This window comes from Chrysoperla carnea, chromosome 4 (genome assembly GCF_905475395.1).
Source record: "Chrysoperla carnea chromosome 4, inChrCarn1.1, whole genome shotgun sequence".
NCBI lineage: Eukaryota > Metazoa > Arthropoda > Insecta > Neuroptera > Chrysopidae > Chrysoperla > Chrysoperla carnea.
Genome location: NC_058340.1, coordinates 15,142,760 through 15,165,496, shown reverse-complemented (window position 1 = coordinate 15,165,496; position 22,737 = coordinate 15,142,760). Strand labels below are relative to the sequence as shown.

General features: G+C 28.6%; 2 protein-coding genes across 4 annotated transcripts in view; one reads left to right on the top strand and one right to left on the bottom strand.

Annotated features, from left to right (window-relative positions):
• LOC123297596 (calcium-transporting ATPase type 2C member 1) overlaps positions 1-1,199 on the top strand; it is a 52,569-nt gene extending 51,370 nt beyond the window's left edge. For all 3 annotated transcript variants that reach the window (XM_044879329.1, XM_044879327.1, XM_044879328.1), the window contains one exon: positions 873-1,199. The gene's annotated coding sequence lies outside the window, so the exon portion shown is untranslated. The remainder of the gene's footprint in view (positions 1-872) is intronic.
• Positions 1,200-11,848: 10,649 nt separating this feature from the next.
• Positions 11,849-21,196, bottom strand: LOC123297877 (TBC1 domain family member 31). Its single transcript, XM_044879687.1, has 8 exons — positions 20,873-21,196; positions 19,855-20,003; positions 19,244-19,412; positions 18,971-18,991; positions 16,815-17,169; positions 15,053-15,685; positions 13,267-13,658; positions 11,849-12,296 (listed from the first exon to the last, which is right to left on the bottom strand). Exons 1-8 carry the CDS (start codon positions 21,128-21,130, stop codon positions 11,877-11,879), a joined length of 2,397 nt encoding a protein of 798 aa, XP_044735622.1. The 5' UTR covers positions 21,131-21,196; the 3' UTR covers positions 11,849-11,876.
• Between the last annotated feature and the right edge of the window lie 1,541 nt (positions 21,197-22,737).

Genomic DNA, 22,737 nt, shown 5'->3' with positions numbered 1-22,737 from the left:
ACCATAATAAAAATTCAATGCGATGATTATTTCAAAAGATACAGGATTTTAAATCCACCAGAGCCAATTTTGCTTGGAAAGCGAATATCTTGGCCCAAAAAGCTCGTACGGAAATTTATACCTCACTTTCAAGAGTAATAAACAAGCTTTCGAACAGTCTTAACAAATTTGTTGTAAAATAATTTTTAAAATTTCGGTACACTTCTAAACTTCTTATAAAATAGGGATAACATTTCTCATACTTTCAACCCTCCGTGCAAAGCAGCAAGAGGTGATAAAATGTTTGAGCAATAGATTCCAAGACTAGAAAGTACAAATTTTCTAATGAGCTATTGCGATTCAAAATTCCAAGATTTTTCGCAGAAATACAGCTGTTTGAAATAATGGTAAAATTTTATGTTGAAAAAATTTTCGTTAATTACCTATTTGAGTATTGAGCACACTAGGCTTTTAGGGAGATCATTGGATTTGAAGATAAATATTAAAAGGGAGTTTGTGGCAAAAACTTAAATCGATTAGATTAATGTTTAATCAGAAGAATGATAAAACGAAAATAAGCTTACCTTCAAAAAATCGTTATGAATAAAAATTTGATTAAAATTGATTTAATTAAAAATAGCCATGAACATTTTTCGATTGACAAGTTTTCATAGGCGTGTTTACCAATCAATAAAATTTCTTAAAAAATTTATCTCATCTGGATATCAGATGGGTGAAGATCGATCTTATACCGTCTCTAGACTATAAAATATCTATATCTTTGCTATCAAGAGTTATATATATAATGTATAATGCCACAAATTCTCTCTATTTTTATTTAATACTAACAAATTTTCTAAATTTACTAACAATAATAATTAACACAATTACAGAATGTTTCCAACCATCAGCACCTGATCTTCCTTACTAACTATTGGCATTTTATAACACGTGTCTTGTTCGTAACTAAAAACAAATACCTGTTACTACAGCAGTTACTTAATAACACTTCATCAGCATCAAAAACCTGAACTCCTATTTCATATTCTGGTGAACATTTAATAAACATTTATCTCTGTTGAAGAAAAGAATCTATTTGTGTTGGAAATTGGCTGAAGTCTCTCTGGTTGTTAGTTATTTCATTAAATTTTTTAATTTTTTTTTTCTTTTTAATCATTGATTTATCTCATTAATTTATTTCTGTAAAACTAGTCATTTATCCCTTCGTTACTTTTACTTGTTTTTAAAAAAAATTTTAAATAAAATAATCATTTTTAAATTTTTTATTATTTTTTTATTTAAGAAAAAAAGTAGTTAATTTTTTAAATAATAGGCCACTAAATGTAAAAATATTATTAAATTAGGATTAATCTTAAAATGTATATAGAAATATTAATAAAATATAATTCTTGGTCTAACTACTTAATTAAGAGAATCATGTGCAGTTTATATTCGAAAAATGTAATTCTAAAATCTAATGAATTTGCTATATAATTTCATGTAAAACTTAAATTTAAATTTTACACTGAGTGCGTTTAGCGTTGGTGGAATAAAATATAGAGTCGGAGTTTAACTTTACACCATTTATATACTTTGAATTAAATCTAAATCGCTAATTTATTGTTTGGCTTTTGAAATTATTTTTATATCGATGAAACTTTCTCTACAAGACAAAAAGAAATGTAGATTCAAGTAACCATAAAGAAAGTAATAAAATTTAGACTATTGGCAGCCTCACTAATTCATTGCACTACATTTTGCAAATTAATTAGCCGCTAAATTAAAATTATCATACTAAATCAAATTTAAAGCATGGGTTGAAAAGACACAAAGTAATTTTTAACACTTTGTTAGCCATTTAGGTTTGGTATAAAAAGCTTTTATCATAGACAAACCCTTAAAAGACATTGCAAAATGTATAAAATTATTGGAAACAACCGTACGCTAGCGATACTATTGTAGGTTATACGAATTCAAAATTTTCACGTTGTCATTTTAAAAAAAATTTTGTGGGTTAACTAAGATTTGCACCTGCTATCTTCTGCATAATTAGCCGATGTAATGTATACATGAAACAGTCAAAAAATGATCTTTTTAACTTCAAAATAGTTCGTGTAACCCTCAAAAGATACGCTAGTGTCGCTCATTTTGATGAATTGTATTATTAAACTTTGTCTATAACTTTTATAGAAAATCGTAACAAAATAAAGAAAAAGCGCTGGCTGGTCTTCATTGGAAAACTAACTCATAGATTTTATGCCCTTATTTAATTGTATTTCTCAATAAATCATTTTTTGTATATTTTTAATTTTGATAAATAAATTTTCAATCGAAAATTATCCAACAAGCTAAGTGGCAACAACATACGCCACTCTTTCAATATGAAATTAATAAAAAAAATTTATAGGATTTTGTAAACTTTACAATATTATCTGAATGCTATCCGAATAGAGTATGCTGGATGGATTGGATGAAATTGGTTGTGGAATTCAGACCAGCAAACATTAAAAATAATAATAATTATTAATATAGATTCAGCTACACATAATTTTGTGTGTAGATTTAAATTTTCCCTTTTAATACAATTTTAAAAAAGAGTGTGACACGAAAAGAGTTCCAACAGAACTATCAGATACTGTCTCCTACTAGTATTCAGATCATTGAGTAACTTACTGTCGCGGCTTTATCTAAAACATCAATATTTAAAATGATGTCACAGTTTAAGAGTATATTATTAATAAAGTAATATTTACAAAATTAGACTGTGATTTTACTTTAATATTTATATTTTAGAATTAAAGTTACGCTATTTCATTGAAATATAATGAATCACACAGATCAATTTTTAAGGTGCAAGACAATCTGTAATACACAGATACCATTTTTTAACCCTTTGAGCGCCAAGCGTTTATGGAGAGATAATCTGAATATGTCAATATCTATAACACATGTTTTGTAGTTATATTACTCTATCAGTTCGAATTTATTATATTCATAAACAAAATATTATGGTATAGGAGATGGTATAAGATCGACCTTCATCCATCTGAAAATCAGATGAGACATATTTTTTATAAAGTTTTATTCATTGGTGAACACTCCTATCGTAGCTTGTCTACCGAAAAGTGTTCATGACTTTAAATTAATTTAAATCAATTATTTCGATGGACGGTTTTTTACAGGAGACCCTATATCATTAATTAAATTAATAATAATTAAATTATCTTTATTCTGACATCAATTTCGATTGATTATCAGATCGGTTCAGATCTGTTCGCATACCGTATGAACAGGTAAGTCAATATACATCGACCTGTTAACCAATCGAAATTGGTATCAGAAGAAAAATAATTTAATTACGAAAACATTGGTATAGGCTTACCTGCAAAAAACCGCTCATGGAAAAAATTGATTTAAATTAATTTAATTATTAATAGCCACGGACACTTTTCGATAGACAAGCTATCAAAAGCGTGTTTATAAATCAATAAAATTTCATAAAAAAATATATCTAATCTGGTTATCAGATGGGTGAAGGTCTCTTAGACTATTACTTAAGAACATATATATATATATATATATATATATATAAGGACGTGAAACCTCCTATGCCGAGCTATAAGCTCCCGTGTCTGAATTTACGGCGCCTATGTGGGTTGGATCTAGTCATCAGTCGTTGCGTACTTTTTACTGCGCCTCAGACTAAGTGCTTGTAAACAATTGAAATTTTTTTCATTCACTTCTAATTGGTTGAAAGACAAAAAAGATAAAGGTTGAAAGCCTGATAAAAGCCCGAGGACTAGAACTCGCTCAGATAGGCGTCTTTTCCCTTTACCCTCTCCATTCGGGGTTCATGTCCTTGTTTACAATCACTTAGCCTATATATATATATATATATATATATATATATATATATATATATATATATATATATATATATATATATATATATAGCTAAGTTGACTACATATGAACAAATTTTTAATTATAAGGTTTACGAAAAAATTTATTATTTACAAACAGTTCTGCTTTCAAAAATATGTCCACAAATTGAGAAAGTTCGATAGGAATGTTAATTGTCGTTTAGAAATGTAAGCCATTTTGAACAGATAATAATTAAGGGAAATCGTTCAGGAAATTATTCCTGAGATATGTAACAGAGCTTTTTATAAAGAATAAATTTTTTTCGTAATAAACAATATAATTAAAAAGTTTTCCATATGTAGCTAACTTAGACACCCTGTATATGTTCTTGCTATTACTATTAGTTTTCATTTAGTTCAAATATTTTTATAATCGTAAAATGAACCTCGATTGCCTATATAACAGTACTCGATGTTATCAGCGACTGCATTTGGTGCTCAAAGGATTTTTTTAAATGTATCACACGTAATTAAATTTGTAATTTTTATAACAATACTTAATCAGTATTTGTAAATACTACAAATAAAATTTTTAATTTAAATTTATAACAATACATGTTTCCCCATCTATCCCGATATAAATGTAGTCTGTATAAAAAACAAAAATCATAAATTTTAATTATTTGATCGATAATTTAACTTTCATATAAACATTTAAAAAAAATTTATTAATTAAACAAATTCAACACCCGAATCAACGCATAGCATTGTATATATACGCTACTTTTTTTTAATATGTGAGTGAGTATTAAAGTTAAATCAATTATTAATTAATCAACTTGGCACAACAAGTACAGTCACTTTAATTAAATTTGAATTTATTTGCATAAAAATAATTCATCAATATAATAAAATATAGTATTTAATATTAATTACAATATTTATAAAAGAAAAAATGTATAGTTTTTTAAAAGAGATTTTAGGAACCATTAAAATATAATAATTGCGCACAATTTTATTTTAAAATTTGATTCATTTACTTTGCTTGTTGTTATTATAATGGTCTTATGGTCAAATATTTTGAGAAATATTTGTAGGTGCAAAAGAGGAATATAGAAATAATATTTCCGGTCATTATAGAAATAATATTTCCGGTCATTATAGAAATAATATTTCAAAAAAACTTCCTTCTTTATACAGTCGACTTGCAATAACTCAAATTTGAGTGGAAAATAGAAAAATTCAAACCGTTGAATCTTTCCTAGAGCTAACGACATTGAGACTTTAACTTATAGCGAATGTTTTCCGAGGCCTCTAAAACCCATCGTAATTGAGATTTTTGTCATGAGTAGGCCTTTGTCCTGATGTCGATAGTAATGTACCTTTCGTTAACATTTGAAAATGAGCAAGAATAGATTATAAGATCCGAAATCAAAATTAAAATCGATTGATAAACATAAAAGATATAAACATTTAAATAATTTTTTCTATCTTATTCTTGCAAAACAACTTTATACATGTAGTCTCTATGGCAATTGCAGGTTATGACGTCATCAAGTATTATTTTCCTTTCTTTCTATTTGTACATTTAAATCCTTCATATTTATTTAAATCCTTCGTAGTTATTGATGTTATCCAAAAATTGATTTCACACGATGTTTTGGCTCGATGACGAACGTCTTTTGAAGCATTAAAAAAATGTTAGGACAAAGGTCCACTATTCCACTTAATACTGAGGTTTAAATTATCAAGACTCGATTGTTTAAAAGCATTTACATAACAAAAACACAATATATCATGTAACTAATTGGCTATACCCGTGAACCAAATATCCAATTGACACTACCCAATTATGTATGCTAACGTACAAAAGCTAAAATCGATTTTAAAAAACTAACAATAAAGAATGAAATTAAATGTAAACAAATTTATTTCAATATTTTTAGATATTACGTAACTTTAAACGACTATATATAATTCAACTAAAAAATTATACATATTGTTGTTATACACATAAGTAAAAAAAGTAAGAAATACCTTAAATTTCTAAAATCCATAAAAATGAAGGAAATATTAAAATTTAATATTTCCGCAATTATCCCCCCTTAGATAAGAAGGCAAGACAGCAAAAAAGTAAATTCTATAATTTATCATTTAATAACGCTTTAATATCATTTCCATGATGCAATAAATCATAGATCATTTGGACCATTGCTATTAAAAAAGTTTTGAAATATGAGGATTCATAGACCGAATTATTAATACTAAAATACGTGGCATTCTTATTATTGCACTTAATGTGATTAGGGAATATCGTTAATATAATCGACGTTTTTAGAGCTATGGTACCATCGCGCCCTACCAATTTTGCGCAATACTTGTCCCTGTTGTGAATGACAGGGAGATCAACCATCAAAGCATTATAACGTCGAATCCGTGCTCTAGATGTGTCACTAGCTCTTGGACTAACATACTTATCTGATTATTATACAGCTATCGGCTAACATTTAGAATGTGATGATACTTACGCAAAGTGAAAACGTCTCCTTTTTTGTTTTTGCTTAATTTTATATTAAAGATTGAGAAATAAGGATTTGTTTTTCGAAATCAGTTGTGTAAAGTAATTTTCGTCGTATTTTGAACGAAAATTTCATCAAGAAGTATTGAATTTTCATACTTATTTAAAGAACGGGAAAATAAAGAACAAATTGTCGAATTTTCACGTTTATGTACAAAAACAAAAGTATTGCGCATTTTAAGAAAAAAAAATCATCTTATGAGTAGCCTCAGTCATATAAAGCTTTATTAAAGTTTATGAAACTATTTTTTCAGAAGAATATAAAACAAATTATTTAAATACAAAAAAGGCGATTAATAATAAATATGCGCCTCTAAATAACAAAAAAAAAAATAATAATAAAATTTGCATTTGCTATCTTGAATCGATAAAATAGTTAGTTGTAAGTATATGACAATTAAATATGTATTATAGAGATTTAAAAATGAGTATAAGATATGTTAAAACAAAATATTTTAGAATCATAAGGAATTGTTAGAATCTGAAATTATACACAAAAAAAATATTCTAAAAAATAATTGATAGTTCAATCAATGTTGTAAAATTATCACATATTTAAAGTAAATTAGCACACCAGTATATTTATTGATGAGTATATCAAGATTTTTAGACCTAGATTAGAATTTGTTGTTGCTACTAAATTTTGAAACGTTTCCATTAAAAAAAAAATTTTCCCCGTAAACTTTCTCAAACTGTGAGAAATACCAACAATATTGTTTCTTGCCGCAGCGCCAGGTGGCAGAAAGTGGAACTAAATTTAAATCAGTAGGCCAAGCAAGTAATTAAACGTTATCCACCAAAGTCATTTTCTTAGCTGTTTGATTGAATGACTGAATATCGTACAGGCCGCTAGGTTAATGGCGTCGTTTAGTTAAAAGATTATAATGTTAAATAATAAAGACTAATTGGTTGCGGCATATGTACATTATTTCTTAAAAAAAAAATCGTATACACACTTCGCAATTGTTTAGATACATATACGAATGTATAAGAATATTTATCACCATTATATTTTCTGGGAAGAAGAAAAGCAAAAAAGAACAGAAGATTCACTTCTCCACAATTTACTAGCGGGTAGATTGTTCAAAATATCCTGCGTCGATTAAAATGATTGATAAAAGATGTTGGAAAGACGGTTCATTGGAATTCCGTTTTTGCATACCTGTATAAAAACAATGTAAAATATTACGAAGACATTTAAATAACTTTGAGCTTTGATGGCTCCCAAGATTATTTATTTTGAATAGATTTTCCTAGTAAAAACAGCGATGGTTGATCGATTATCTCAGAAATTCGGAAAGGGTTAAAAAAAACTATCCTTATCGAAAAATTAAACTTTTTGTGATTTAAAAGTAATAAATTTGCCGTATACAACTTCAATATATTGATAAATTTTGTAAACTTTAGTTACAAGTTCTTTTGTAATTAAAAATTGAATATAATTTTAATAATTATTAATTTAACCTCTTTATTAATTAATATTACTTAGTTGAAATTTTGAGGATATATTGAACATTTGTGCACCAATTTGCCATCAGTTGATTCTAATTTAATTGTAAATCATTCTGGTTTCAAAATTTAGTAATTTGTCAAAAGCTTTAAAGCATGATTGCACTTTAAAAATCATTAATAATAAGTAATTTAAAAAATTTTTTGAGAATTAATTATTCGCATCATGTAACTTTTAGGGTGCTTTGAATAGGTTTTAAAAAATGTACTTAATCATTCTACTGCATTCACAAAAAGATGAAAAAAAATTGTAAAACTGTTTGCAGTTTAATTCTTAAACTTAGTTCAGGCTAGAACGATGCAGCGACAGGTTTCTCATTCATGATTGCATAATATTTCATTGCCGACTGAAATGATGTTTGACAATTTTGTATATTCGACAATATCAGAAATTAAAAAATTGAAATTTCTTAACTTAAAAATTCCATGATTCCATGATTGATTAATTTTTCTGCTACTCCAAACTGAGTGGTTATCGTCGTTGGTGCATCACTCTGGCCTACGATAATTCTCATTGCTATATTTCATACATTTAGAAAATAATGTGTTCAATGTATTTGCGTGGAACTTTTACACTCGGAAAAGTTTAGAATATTTAGAGTAATCAATTATAAAATCAATTTTTCCCGATATACTCAAGATAATATTTTTAGCTCAATAGCGTTATGATGGGATTAATATATTGTACTGATTGAAATTAACAATGAACCAAGAAAATCGCTAGGCCGAACAACTTAAATAATCGAAACTAAAAATATATAACATGCTACATTTAAAGTTAACATAATTTTTCCACGTATAAAAATAAATGCCTGATTGACTACGATGTCTTGAATAGTAATTAACACTTTGTTCGCATTCAATTTTCCTAATGATCGAAAATTGTTAACCTTCGAAGGAATTCGTACAAAAAGAGATTGTTTTAATCGAAAAAGTTAGTTTCAAAATAACGCTGATTTATTAACCAATGCACTAATAGCTAATGTCGAGATATCTGATAGAATATTGCAGATTGCAAAAACAAATAATAATTCAATAATCTAAATAGTACTTATTATTATTACAAGTGGTGAACATGTTAATTATTTATATAAATTAGTAAATTCTAATATAAAGCACCCTGTAAAATGTAAATTTTCTAATCAAGTGTTTTACATCTTCTAATAAATAAAATTAAAAACTAATTTGTTTGATACAAGTTTAAAGAATTTGATTATTATTTTTTGGCAGCTATGATAATGTAACATAAATATATATTAATTATTTTCAAAGACTTGTAGTGAAAAATATCTTAAAGAAATCATTAAAAATATTTAACTAAACAACACTATATTGGGATTTGTAAACATTTATGCACTTTATTTTTCTCCGATCAACAATTCAACGGTAAACCGTATATTCAAGAAGAATTTAAAACGAATTGAATTGAAAGCAAATTAAAAATTTTTATTACAAAGATAAACGAAAAACTAACAAAAAAAACAGCGTTTTATACATTGACTCGAAATTCATCACAAAGAATTTAATGGTGAATATGAGGTTTAGACACTTAATAAGTATAAGGCATAAAAAACAACCGGATTAAGGGGTTATATTCTGTAGCGAGCGCAAAAAAAAAACGTTTTTGATGAGTGTTTTTTGAGAAGACCATTTATTGTACATAAATATGAAAAACGTATACATATAGGACATTTCTTTAATTTTAATTTTCCCGCTGTCCGATTTCAAATATTTGATATGGTACTGCTCTAGTAGGCGATCTCCTGTAGGTCCTCCAAAAAAAGGTGTTTGGCTGGTGCTCACCGCCTCTGATTTGGATTATCCAAAATGAAAAACTCCAGAAAATTTCTTTAGTCGATACATTAATACAGGTATTGATGGAAGAAATAGTCAAAATTATGATTTAAGGCAAAATGGCGGTTTTCAAAAAAAAAAAAAAAAAAATTCAAAATTCTTCATAAAATTTCCAACTTTAAAGTGGTCTAAAATTTAGAAATCTTATTCCTTCGATCATTACCTGGGGAAACTATCTAAGAAGATTGCGTATAAATGCGAAGCCGATCGGCTAAGCCGTTTCGGAGAAATCTTGCTCACCGTCTTTGAAAATGCTGTTTCGAGAAAAATACGTTTAAAGTTTCAAAAGACGTTTACACTCAGTTAAAATTTTTTTTAAGCGTTTATCTTCGTGAATATTTATTGGATTAACTTGAAATTTTCAGAGAATAATCTTTAATATACGTATATGTTCTAACTGGATATAACCCCTTATGTTCTTGTTGCTGCCTAGTTTATACAACAAGGGATTTGAGTAAATTCAAATTTTTGATATTTAATTTTCAGTGACTCCCTGAATCTATTCTAATAAAATTAAAGATTGTTGATCAGTGAATTATCGCGAAGAAAAAAAACTATCTTGATATTTTTGGTTAATATTAGATTAATACAACCTTATTAACTTCATAAAATATTATTTGGATTACAAATCAATCGTAATGCTGACTTTCAAATAGGCTTTTTTTATGCCATGGTTTATTCTAATTATCAATTTGTTCCAATCTAAATATTACTTCTTTCGTGTTTGTTTCCACTTACATAAATTAATTTTTCGCACAGTGTTTACTGATCCTAAAACATTACTCCTATAACCATATTGATATATTTACATTTATTCAATGCATGTTTTGGTATTGGATAGTAGGTATTATATAACAAATTCTGTGATATAAAACTTTGGAATATATTCATCTTCTTGATAGAATGTTATATTGTCATACGCAATATACAAATTATAAAATATAAAGCTTGTGTTTTTTTTACATCCCAATCGACCCATTAATTTATCCTTATAAATACCATATGCTATTCTTTAAGATTTACTAAAAATGAAGCTTAATCCCAGCAGACCAGTGAAAAATTATTAGCTTATTACCCATATTACGCGTATCTACTAAAGATTGGGAAGATTTGAGTGGGTTTAGATTTAATGGGCCCCGACTGTTAAAATCGCTACCTAAACTATTAGGGCTTGATTATTTCGTTTCAGATTTTATTTAACGCAGTCGGATTTATTTAATTATTTATTTTATTATAGACTTCTCAGGGTTACATTTTGTATTTTTTTTTCCAAACACCTATCTAATGGCACTTGGGTTTTTAAGACAAATATAACGATACCCTAACTGATGAAATTCATGGAGCCGTTTGGAAGATACGAAGTAATAAAGAAATTTACAACAATCATACAAGATAAGCACAAAAATGATAACTACTTGACAGTCGAGTCAAAAAGAAATAAAGTAAACCAATAACAATTACAAATAGCTCCTATAAAACTTAAATCAAGCTTAGTAGTTTTATCACCTTTACAAACAAGTTGAAAATTCGAGAATATGCAGTAAGTATTTGGGTCATTTTCAAATTTTGTTCCTGTAAAGTTGCTAGAAAAATAAATAGCTATTTTTGATATTAAGTTTATTGGTAACCATTTTTTAAAAATTGCCTACGTAAATGATGTTTGAAGGTTCTAGGTTTCTAGTGCCTAATTTATTCGATTTAAGAAAAAATGTTTTGTGCAAAAGATATTTACTACTTTCTATTTTGAAGTTTCTTCTAACTCTTATCAGTAACGAACCTGAGCTGAATTTTAAATGACCTCAAAGGTCAAAGTGAAAATCATGGTGTCTAACAGATGCCCGATTTTTATTTTGAAAAAGTGTTGTTTGTTTTAGTTACCCTACGATATTTTCTCACTTATGAGTAAATAGTCCACCCTGTATGTTAAGGTTGATAAATAATATATAAATGATATTTATAAAGTATTTTAATAGAATTTTTTTTTTTTTTGTTTTTTTTTTTTAATATAAAATTATAAATAATTCATATAATTTGAGCTATAAATAAACATAGTTTTACACGTCTTTAGTATAAAATGTACAAAAAAATCATCGTCAATGAACTTTATCAGGGTAACTATTAGTATTTGTATCAGAGCTTGTAGATTCCGTAGAATAATCAGTACTTTGTATTGATGATAAATCTTTGTTAATAAAAGTAATATTATCTAAATTTCGTTGTTCACGGTCCTTTGCACTTAATGATATTTCCTTTAAACGTGTTTGTGTTTCATGTATTCTATGTTCAGCTAACTTTTCTAATAAACTTGCCACATCATTTTCTAATTTGTTTGTAATTAATTCTAATTCAGAATTTTTTACTTTTGAATGATTTGATATTAGTAGATTTTGTCGTGATGCCATTTCTCTAGCTAAAGATAATTCAACTTGTTGAAGGGTATTATCGAGTATTGTAATTCTATCCGCTAATTTCAGTTGATGCAAATAACGATCTTCTTTTGTTGTGTCCAAAATCTAAAAATGTCACAAATTTAAGCAGTAAGTAATATATTAGGTTAGGTTAGAGTAGCTGTCCTGGGGGGGAGGGGTTACACACTTAGATCATAGGATCCGTTGTGATACCGAAAAAGAGTTGGCTCATTACCGGCCACTAATCCATGAACCATTTGGAGCTGTTTAAGAACAGCAAGAGTGCTATGTCGTCAACGAACTTCAGGTCGAAATGATCGCCAAAGAAAAGCTGACTCAAATGAGTTCACCTCCTCGTGGCAAGAGCTGGGTAGTTACAGAAAAGATGAGATATTGTTTCTCCCTCCTCCTGAATAATGATACACTGCCAGGTCCAGGCGTTAAACGTGCCTGCCGCCTAGCCAGTGTTTTTGCTAATAGTGGTCCTTGAAAGTGATATAAGATCTTCGGAATGCCTACAATCATACTCAGACCATATATGTCTTGTAGTACCACAAGTACGTTCCTCCCAATATCTAAGATTGGCTACTACTGGTACTCATACCAGGTACCCATACCAGGTTTACTATCATTTGTTCGTCAAGCTTGTTTAAGGACATTCGGCAGTCCAGTGCTACCTTCAGTAAGTAATAAAACGTGACATTTTTTGTCACTTTGCCTGTCTAGGAAAATATTTTTTAACATTTTTTTTATTTTTACATAATTAACAATTTTTTTATGCATTTAAAAATATTTTGATATTATTTCAGATCCCTTCCCTTCTTTAAAGCCACCAAATTGTTTGAACTCGTTTATTTCTTAAGACAAAAACCTCTGAAATAATAATATTTTTCCTTAACTTCGCTTTAAGGACACTGGGGAACAAATAAAAGTATATGCCTTTAAGGTCTATATATTTACGTTACTTCGTTTTAAGGGCGTTAATGAACAAAATTGAAATACACTCGTATAGCCGAGACCCCATAATATGGAAATTAATTTTTCCATACAAGTTTGTATTTGATTTAATAAGTACCTCATCAAACGATTTAGATATTTGTTCTTGCTGTTGCTGAATAGCGGTATGTTCTGGCCATAAAGTTTGATATTCATCGAATTTAATACTCAACAAATGTTTTAAATATTCTCGTTGTTTAAACAATTCTTGATTACGTTGAATTGTTTGTTGTTCAATACTTTTATCATGCATTTCATTAAAGTAACGAGTTCTATCCATTTGATCAATAGTACGGTCTAGGAATGAACTTCGTTCTTCCACATTCTGTTCCATTAATCGTTGCTTGGTTTCATTCAATATTGCTATTTCTCGTTCATGCAATTCCTGTTTTAATTTATTTAATTTACAATGACGTTCAGTTAATCGATTTTGTTCCTCTTCTAATGATTGTTTATACGTTTGTTGTAAATCTGTAAAAATGAATTTAAAAAATTACTAATACCTCAGTCATTGGTTAGTAAAACAATATTCAATAAGATTAAAAAACAAGTGAAAAAAAATTTGTTTTTTTACGTCATGTAAGTAAAGAAGGTAGCCACTCTTACACACAAAGTTATATGAGTATCTTTACTCTCACTCAATAATCAATAATAATAATTGATTAAAAAAGTAACTTTTTTTCCAAATATTTTTCCACAAACGGTACAGTTTAGGCAAAAACGAACTGAAAAGATTTACTCAAAATTGTTTTTTGGAATGAAAATTGCTATTTCATAATCAAACGCATAAAAAGGTAGATTTTTGCTATCAATTACTGTCTAAACTATTCGGTTTACAAAAAAAGGTTTGTGTATTTATAAAGAACAACTTTCTAATTTAAAGCGTTCACCTAATGTTTGTCAGTTATGAATCACAGTGAAGTTTTAACTGAACCTGAAAACGTAGATCGAATTCGATGCCGGTATAAGATGTATCCCATTGAAACTAATATTTTTCGTATGAAGCATTTTCTTTGGTTAAATTTATATATCGAGTTTCAAGCATATGTCAACTTAAAAAAGCACCCTGTATATGGTATGAGTGGAAAGGGCGGCAAATATAATTTTTGCTTAGAGCGGCTAAATAGCTAGATCAGGCCTCGCTACTGAGGCATATAATTTCAAAATTATATTCATATCATAAGAAGTTCTAAGGCTTCTAACGTTTTCAATTTTTGATCGAATAGAAATTTTTGTTAATATTCATTTATATAAAATTATTATTAACGGAAATTACGAAAAGTGAGAAATTATATTATAAACAAGTGAAAACAAACAATTGACTGAGGTAATTGTTGAAATATCATGTATAGACAGTGTTGATTACGCAATCGTTTGTTTTTTTACGTCATGTAAGTAAAGAAAGATAGCCACTCTTAGATAGCCACACACACATTACCGATATTCCCATATAATACTATATAATTTGCGCCTCATTTGCGCTCTCACGGGTAAACAATGATGTTTACGATAAAATGTTTTAAACGAAAGTTGTTTATTTTTTTATAAGGAACATTTAAACTTTTGTTCTATCTCTAACGGTTTACAAGATGGGTCCTACGGAGCCCCAATTTAATACCTATATTGCTCATTTACGAACTAAACCTCTCTTTTATGCCCTGAGCACGGTATAAAAATTTCAGCTTGATATCTTTTTTTGTTTTTGAGTTATCATGTTGACAGACAGACGAACAGACAACCGGAAATGGATTAATTAGGTGATCTTATGAACACCAATACCAAAATTTAATTGATAGCATCAATATTTTTAAGCGTTACAAACTTGGGTCTATATTTCATATATACATGGTATAATAAAAACTTACTTTTCATTCGAATATCATTTTCATTCTCTCGGATTTGTTGCTTAAGTTTCGCTAATTGTGCAGCTTTTTTTTCAATAATTTCAAATTCTTCATTCTCTAATTGCATTTCTTGCTCACGCATCTTATTAATATTCTCTGTTTGATAATCAATCATTTGCTTTGGATAGCATGTAAAAGATGGATAACTATCTTTTTGTAATGGTTGAAATTCTTGAAAATATTTCGCAGGATGTATATCGTGATCAATTTTATGAAATAATTGATAGCATTGTTTGATAAATGTATTCATATTAATTGTATTCTGATTGTGATAAAAATATTCAAATTGTTCATAACATTTAAAAGACATAATTGTTGAACGTTTATAAATATTATAAGCGGCAGTGGCAATTGTTAAAAATGATGTGTCGTTGCTAATAACATGATCCCAAAATTGTAGCCATTCGGATCGAGTCATTATTTCTGAAAATGCTGTTTCTAATAATGACCAACCATACAACACGGAACTTACACCATAATCGTTTAAATGTTTTAAAAGTAATGGATCTTGATCGGCTAATATGTTTTCGATCATGGAAGTTAAATTTAATGGTGGAAATGGAAAATATTCGAACCAATATTGACACCAATTCACTTGAAAAAAAAGAAGTTATTATAGCAATTCGCTCTTAAATGATTGGAGAGGAGAAAGTAATCGAATGTTTTTGAAATATGCCTTAAAATAAATAAAAAAACTTGAAGTTGCAATTTTTTATTGAAATAACCTAACGAAATCCCGGTACATGGCTACAGCGTTGACAACCCAAAATCTGTCTAGGTGGTAGATATGATTTAAAAAAGTTGATAGTTTTCAGTAAATTTTGGTTAAAAGTTGATAGGTCTTATCTTTCTTTTTTTTCTGCGAAATCCTTTTGTGGCCTTTTGTCGGTTTCAATCGGCCTATTCCAAAACTAGACCTCATATTTTGATTAAACAATTTAGGTTTGGTCTTCAGTAAATGTTTAATTAATAAAAGAGCGATATAAGCGTCGATAATAAACAAAGAAACATAATATTATGGACCTACCTAAAATTTATAGAGTTGGCAACGCTGTATGGGTAGCTAATAAGGTGTAAAAGGAATATAATATAATAAGGTGTAAAAGGAATATAAGACCCCTGAAAAAAAATCCCGTGACCCGGGCACCCGTAATCTATAAAATTTATGGTTTCATAATTAAAATGCATGGACGCCGCATTCCAAACCCCTTTGCAAAATGTGGCTGCAATGACGTCTGCACAACTGCGTTATTGATTATCGAACTGCCCAGTATTAGCAATTATTGATTTTTATTGATTACTTCGATAATATTGATAGAACCAACGCACTATTTTTGAAGATGCGCCGTTGATTGATACCAATATTACCTCGAAAATATATGAATTAACAAAAGAAATTCGTGAAGCACCCGGATGTTTATTATTACTTATCGAGAACGAATGGACGCGCAATAATTATACAAAGGGTTTTGGAAAGCGGCGTCCATGTGTAATTAATTTAATTATGAAACAATCATTTGTATTGTTTACGGGTGTCCGGGTCACGAAAATTTGAAAACACCATACAAATATTGTTTATATTTCCGGTATACGACCAGAATGTAATGGTATAACTAAAATATGTCTCATCAATTTCCAATGCCCCTTATTTATTTAGCAACTAGTAACTCTATTTCAAAAACATTTGAGTATAATGACCCATTTCTAAAAATTAACAACTTACTAATTATTGTTAGAACCACTTCGAAATTAATAAGCGGATCATTATGAAAGACTCTTACAAATGGAAATACAAATAAAGGAAAATTTTCCACTTGACTGAACAATGGGCACCAATTGGCTAAAACGGATAGTATACGTTTTAAATTCATTATAGATAGATGACTTTCTAAAGGATATTTTGCTTCAAGGTTTCTGAAAGCTGGATGATATCCCCTTGACACCAAACTTGTAAATTCTGTTTGATTTTCAGGTATTTTTAAAATAATCTTCCAAATAAGAGTACGATAATCAGCTGGATATTCACCAAATTGTTTTAGAACATCAATAAGACGATTTATTTCTAAGCCATTATCTATCTAAAAAGTAAAAAAAAGACAGAATGAATCATCTATAGTTTAAAAAATTATTTTGATTTTAAATCTTTTCTCATCCATTTCAACAAGTATGTGCAAAAAATTGTCTAGGCGATTTTTTTATTATATAGTGTGTCTGTTGGTTTGGTACTCCCCATGAAGGATGTTATACTAAGAATCATTTGGAAAAAACAACATGCTGTGCAAAAACTATGGAGTTTTGAGCGGCTAAATTATTTTTTTCTTGGCAGTTAATGAATAAGTAACTTCTTTAAAATACAATACATGCCTCAATTAATTACATGCTGGAAAATTTACAGTAAAAAATCACCCGTTACACAAAAAAATATTATACCTACGCTTGGCGTACCAAAAAACAACGAAAATATATCATTTTCTTTTTGTTGCAAATAATTTTTAACAAATGACATTTACAAAACACCCCGAAAAATGAGGTTTTTTCCTTGTAGCTCTATCCAAACTGAACCGATTTTCTTGAAACATAATTAAGAACACTCTTATTAATTAAATTACTTTTAAAAAATTAAAATCGGTTTATCAGTTAGAAGCTACGATTTCACAGACAGACACAGGTGAGACATTGGAGTTGATTTTCAGGGTCAGGTGAGAAAATCACAGATATTCTTTGATTTAAAATTGTTCAAAAAATACGTTTCTAGTTACATTAAAAAAATTTAGGATAAGTCCATCAAAATAATATTGGCCTTTGTAATCTCCTAATTACGCTAGTACTAACTAAATCAATTACACAGGTCTGAAAAAAAAAATTTTTTTGTCAGCTGCATGAGATGCATTTACTAAATTATATGTTTTAGATTGCGCTGATTTCAGAAGTGATGGCCATTTTTTCCTATCACGTAAGGTTTTTTTGCCAATTCAAACACAAAAATTGGTAAAAGCACTCGTTTATTAAAAATTATACAGTAGCCTGCAAGCATAGTGACATCCCATCTTCCTTGGTACCGTCTCTCGATATCGCGGACATCCTGGTGAAACCGTCACCCTGTTCTTCATTGTAAGCTCCCAGGTTTTCAGGAAAAAAATTATAAGTAGGCGTGTAAAAAATGGACCTTCAGGCTTATCTTGAAGCCTTGAGCTTCGTATGCTGCAAGTTGAACAATGGTTTTGTAGTCAGGATCCTTAGTATTTCCCAAAAACTTTCGCACTACATCCTTGAAAGATACCCAAGCTTCTTTTTTCTTCTCAATCATACTTTCCACAAAGAGGGTGTCAGTTAAAAGCTTTCTTATGTCGGGGCCAGTGAAAACTCCCTCTTTCAACTTTGCTTCTGACAGCTTCGGGAATTTTGTACATAGATATTTAAAAGGGTCTCCATCCTTTTGCAGTGATTTTACAAATTGTTTCATCAATCCCAATTTGACATGGAGAGATTATCGTATTTTGAAGTCCCCAAAAACCATCCATTGATGGTCCTGATATTTGATTCTTTACAGGGTAATGGCCAAATTATAGTTAGTTTTCTTCCATATGCACAGAATAACCCATTGGAAGCGAAGCTAACTTATTTTCATTGTAATAATACTACTTTAAGACTTGTTTTATATAATATTACTATAAAATACTATATAATACTACTTTAAGTCTAGTTAATGTTTTTGCTAATATCTATGAAAACCTATATGATAGAATGTTTTGAATAGTTTTTCTGTTTTTGGGAGTTCAAAATCTATAAGAAAATGTAAAAAAATCCTATGCAGTTTTTTAGTCGCAGACCTGTGTTATTTTTTACTATTCTTAATTAAATATAAAAAATAATACATACTTTTTTAATTTTAACAGCTTTTAATTTAGTTATATTTTTTGATTTTGATGAATATTTTTCTTTCTTTTTACACAATGGTAAATCAATAATTTTAGTAAGTTTCGATAAATAAACATTCAATTCTCCAGTATTAAGAATGCATGCTAAATACTTTGCATCGGGTGAACAATAAAATTTATTTATACAAGTGTAGGTCTCATTTGATTGTGTTTGATTTAAAAATTTATTATCTTCCATATCAAAAAAATGTAATGTATTTTTTAATGAGAGTACACCTAAAATTCTATTTGAGCCACCATCAAATAATTGTGGTATGAATAATATTTGACGTACACCATTAATTTCAGTTGGTAAATGAATAATTCTATCTATAGTCCATGTATCTATTGAAAATACAACCAAATATGGCATTCTACCTCCTATAACTAGTGCTCGACCATTTCTGTAATATATTGATGCAAAAAAATTTTTAAATACCATCAATTCACATGGTATAAGTCTGGCAAAAGTCGATCGTATACTTAGTTATAGCATGATCTAAAGCTCATAATAAAAACGGTAAGCTTAAGAATCAGTCCTGAACAAAATTTTATTCTTTCATAACATAGAAAGGTCTTAACAGCTAGAAATATATTTATATACAATTTACCCCTGAAAAAATAATTTTCGCCCTAAAAAATCACTTTTCATATTTTTCACGAAAATCAACCTAACGCCATATTCTAGCATATTGAGACCAGAGGCGGATTAAGAATGTTTGCGGCCGTAGGCAGTTTTAAAAATTAGCGAAATTTTTTTTAAAAGTAAAAGTAAAATTATAAAACAAACTTCATATAACCGACTAAAGTCAGTTAGTTTTTACAAATATAATTTTTTTTTGTTACCTTGTAAATGCAATTGAATTAACATTCCTTCCTTTCCACGTTGACGGATGAATATCTTGTATTGTTTTAAAGGTATTATTTTTCCAAACATGTATGACATCGTCGTTGTAACAGGCGAAAATATTAAATGAAACGGGTACAAAACAAATCTACGGTCAAAAATTATCATATTTTCAGTTAATTTTCTAATTTTATATTTGGGGTGTTCAAGAACTTCCTTCTCAATTTCAAAATAGTATGTTGTTTAATGCGAAACTTAAAATAACTAAATCGACCATTGGAATCGAATTGATGTTTGAGATTGACAAAACTTATAAATGCGGAAAATTGCCATATTCCTAAGCAAAATTTTGCAGTTTTTTCAACCATTTTGCTAATTACAAATTATGTCTATTGTTCTCTGTATCTAGATTCTATCGTTGGTTTAATGTAAGATTACAATATTCGTGGTGCTAGGATTTTAAGGTGAAATTTGCCCATTTATAGCCTAATAAAGAGCGAAAATGAATGTAAAAATTTTCGTTTTTCTGCTTGGTTTTCGAGTAATCGAAGCCTAAAGTGTGAAATTTAGTAATCCCTAATTCACCTTACAAAATGTTTAATCAATTTTATTTTTCTATCAGAAAAAATTAAAGCGAAATTAACACAGTGTGATAAAACAAAATGACGGTTTTCAGAACGTAAAAAGAAATGGAAAATAGATGAAATAAAAGATAAATCAATTTTAATAACCCGAAAGCAAGGCGAAATTTAAAAAATTGTATCCTTTAATTTTGTTTTATTTTAACTAAATTTGTAAGAATCAGTTGTCAAATCGGGCGTCACGAATATAATAATCGTCCAAGCGGGGGTGCCCTCCAAGCATATTTAATAGTATGTTAAAGCTTGATTTGGGTGGTGCGATCTGGCCGGGAAACAGATAAACAGGCTGACGCGTAGTTCGTACCAAGATGATAAACGGTTTTTTTTCTCACGCTACAAATAATTTAAAAACTAAATGTATTGTATGTGTACATACATGTTTAAAAGCCGTTGTTCTATTTTCAAGTTGTAAATGATGAATTTGAGTATTCGATCTTAAATTCCATATGATAGCTTGTTGTTCGGATGCAGTTAAACAACAACAATCATTCGAGAATGAAATATATTTAACAGGTTTTGTATGCCCTTCTAAAATTCCAACACGTTCACCATTTTCAGTTTGTATAAAATGTAAATCACCAGTCTTAAGTGCACTTAATATTAAATCCCTTTTTGACGGTACAAACATTGCCATATGAGATTTTTCATTTGGAATGAGCCAATATTGATTAAAATGAAAATTAACAATAAAAATATTTTGTTGAAGATCGCATGCACTCAGCTGATTGCTATTATAATCAAAATCAGCATGAATAAATTTAATATGATGTACATTTTTAATATCATCATTGTCGACTACATGATGTAATTGTAATATTAATCCATCTTCTCTATTTTGTTTAGTATTAAATCGCTTTTTATGTTGCAATAATCTTTCATTCATATTCTCTTTCTGTTATAAATTATTTTAACTCTAAAATTGCTTACAAATATTTGTGTTACCATAGTAACCAAATTAAACCATCTGTTTTTGACAATAAACTACAGTAGCGTGACAACAACAAAATATAATAAGGGACGTATTCAAAGAAATTTAAAATCACAGATTGATTCAACTTAAATATTGATTCATGAGCGATAAGTAATCGTTAATAACAGTGTCGCTGACTGAATTCTCATTTATAAATTAATTTATATGTTTGTTTTTTTTTAAACTCTTTCACATTTCAATAGGGCTTTTCATTTACAAAATGATTCTTTTTTGTTTTGGACTGTTTTCAATCAAGTGAAGACATATCTTATATTTTCTATCCTTGTCAAAAAGCGCTGCTTGAAAAAGATAACATATATTTAACTTTCTTAGGTTGAATAATGTTTTGACAACTGTCCGAAACAAAAGCAAATCGATGAAAAGGTCTATTTCAAGAAACTATAGGTGGTAATGGCGATTGAAGTTGACAAGGGTATAATAAAGATTTCTCCATGCTATAAAAAACAAAAAATAAGAGAACATATAATCTATTTTATTTCAAATAGATGGCTACTATTATGGTTATAACACGTATAAGAGAGACGAAGACAGCTATATGTGCCTATATTATCTGTCTCTCTCTACAGCAACCAACTGTTTGGTCGGCGAATAGTCGGCGACTTTGCAGCTCTATGGTATTCTTTTTATAATTTACATTTCAGAAGCAAGTCGATGTTTGTATTTAGTTTTTATCATGACCATGTGAAAATCCACTCTCACGTAAGTATGTTGATTCGGAAGGAAAAGGTAATTTACCGCTAACTGCTTAAAAATCAATTAAAGACAAAGTAGCTTGAAATGTTTCATTTTCACAAATGGATTTCGAATCCAACCTTCACTATTATCAATATCTGAAAAAGTCATTGTTAGTTCGTCGAACAGCTGAGAAAGATAAAGAACGATTGTATTCCTTATTTCTGTATAAACGGGTAGGGCGTTCGTCGTAACAAACTCATGTAAAAGATTTTTTTTCCATAAATTCGATAGAAATCGAAAGAAAAATCTTTATGAACTTGTTGTTGCAATCGATATCTAGTCACCTTCCAACTTTTCTGTTTTATTTATTTATTTTGTTAATTAGTCTTTTGAAAAATGTTTCAAATAAAAGTTGTTTGTTATTTTATGAGGAATAACTGTTTTATTAAAAAATTTCATCTGGATACCTTTTATTATAGTTAAAAAAATGAATTGATTTATAAATGAGCTTGGAAATCACATCACCGTAAGTAATCTTCTTCCAAGTGCAATAAGTTTCACTTGGGTTATTTTTC

Excerpts from the sequence above, each read along its gene's own strand:
- LOC123297877 (XM_044879687.1), bottom strand. The coding sequence starts at position 21,130 with ATGGCAATGTTTGTACCGTCAAAAAGGGATTTAATATTAAGTGCACTT. Across the intron at positions 20,004-20,872 it reads GAACAACGGCTTTTAAACAT|ATTTGTTTTGTACCCGTTTC; the intron begins GTATGTACACAT and ends TTTTGACCGTAG. Across the intron at positions 12,297-13,266 it reads TATCTAAATCGTTTGATGAG|ATTTTGGACACAACAAAAGA; the intron begins GTACTTATTAAA and ends TGACATTTTTAG.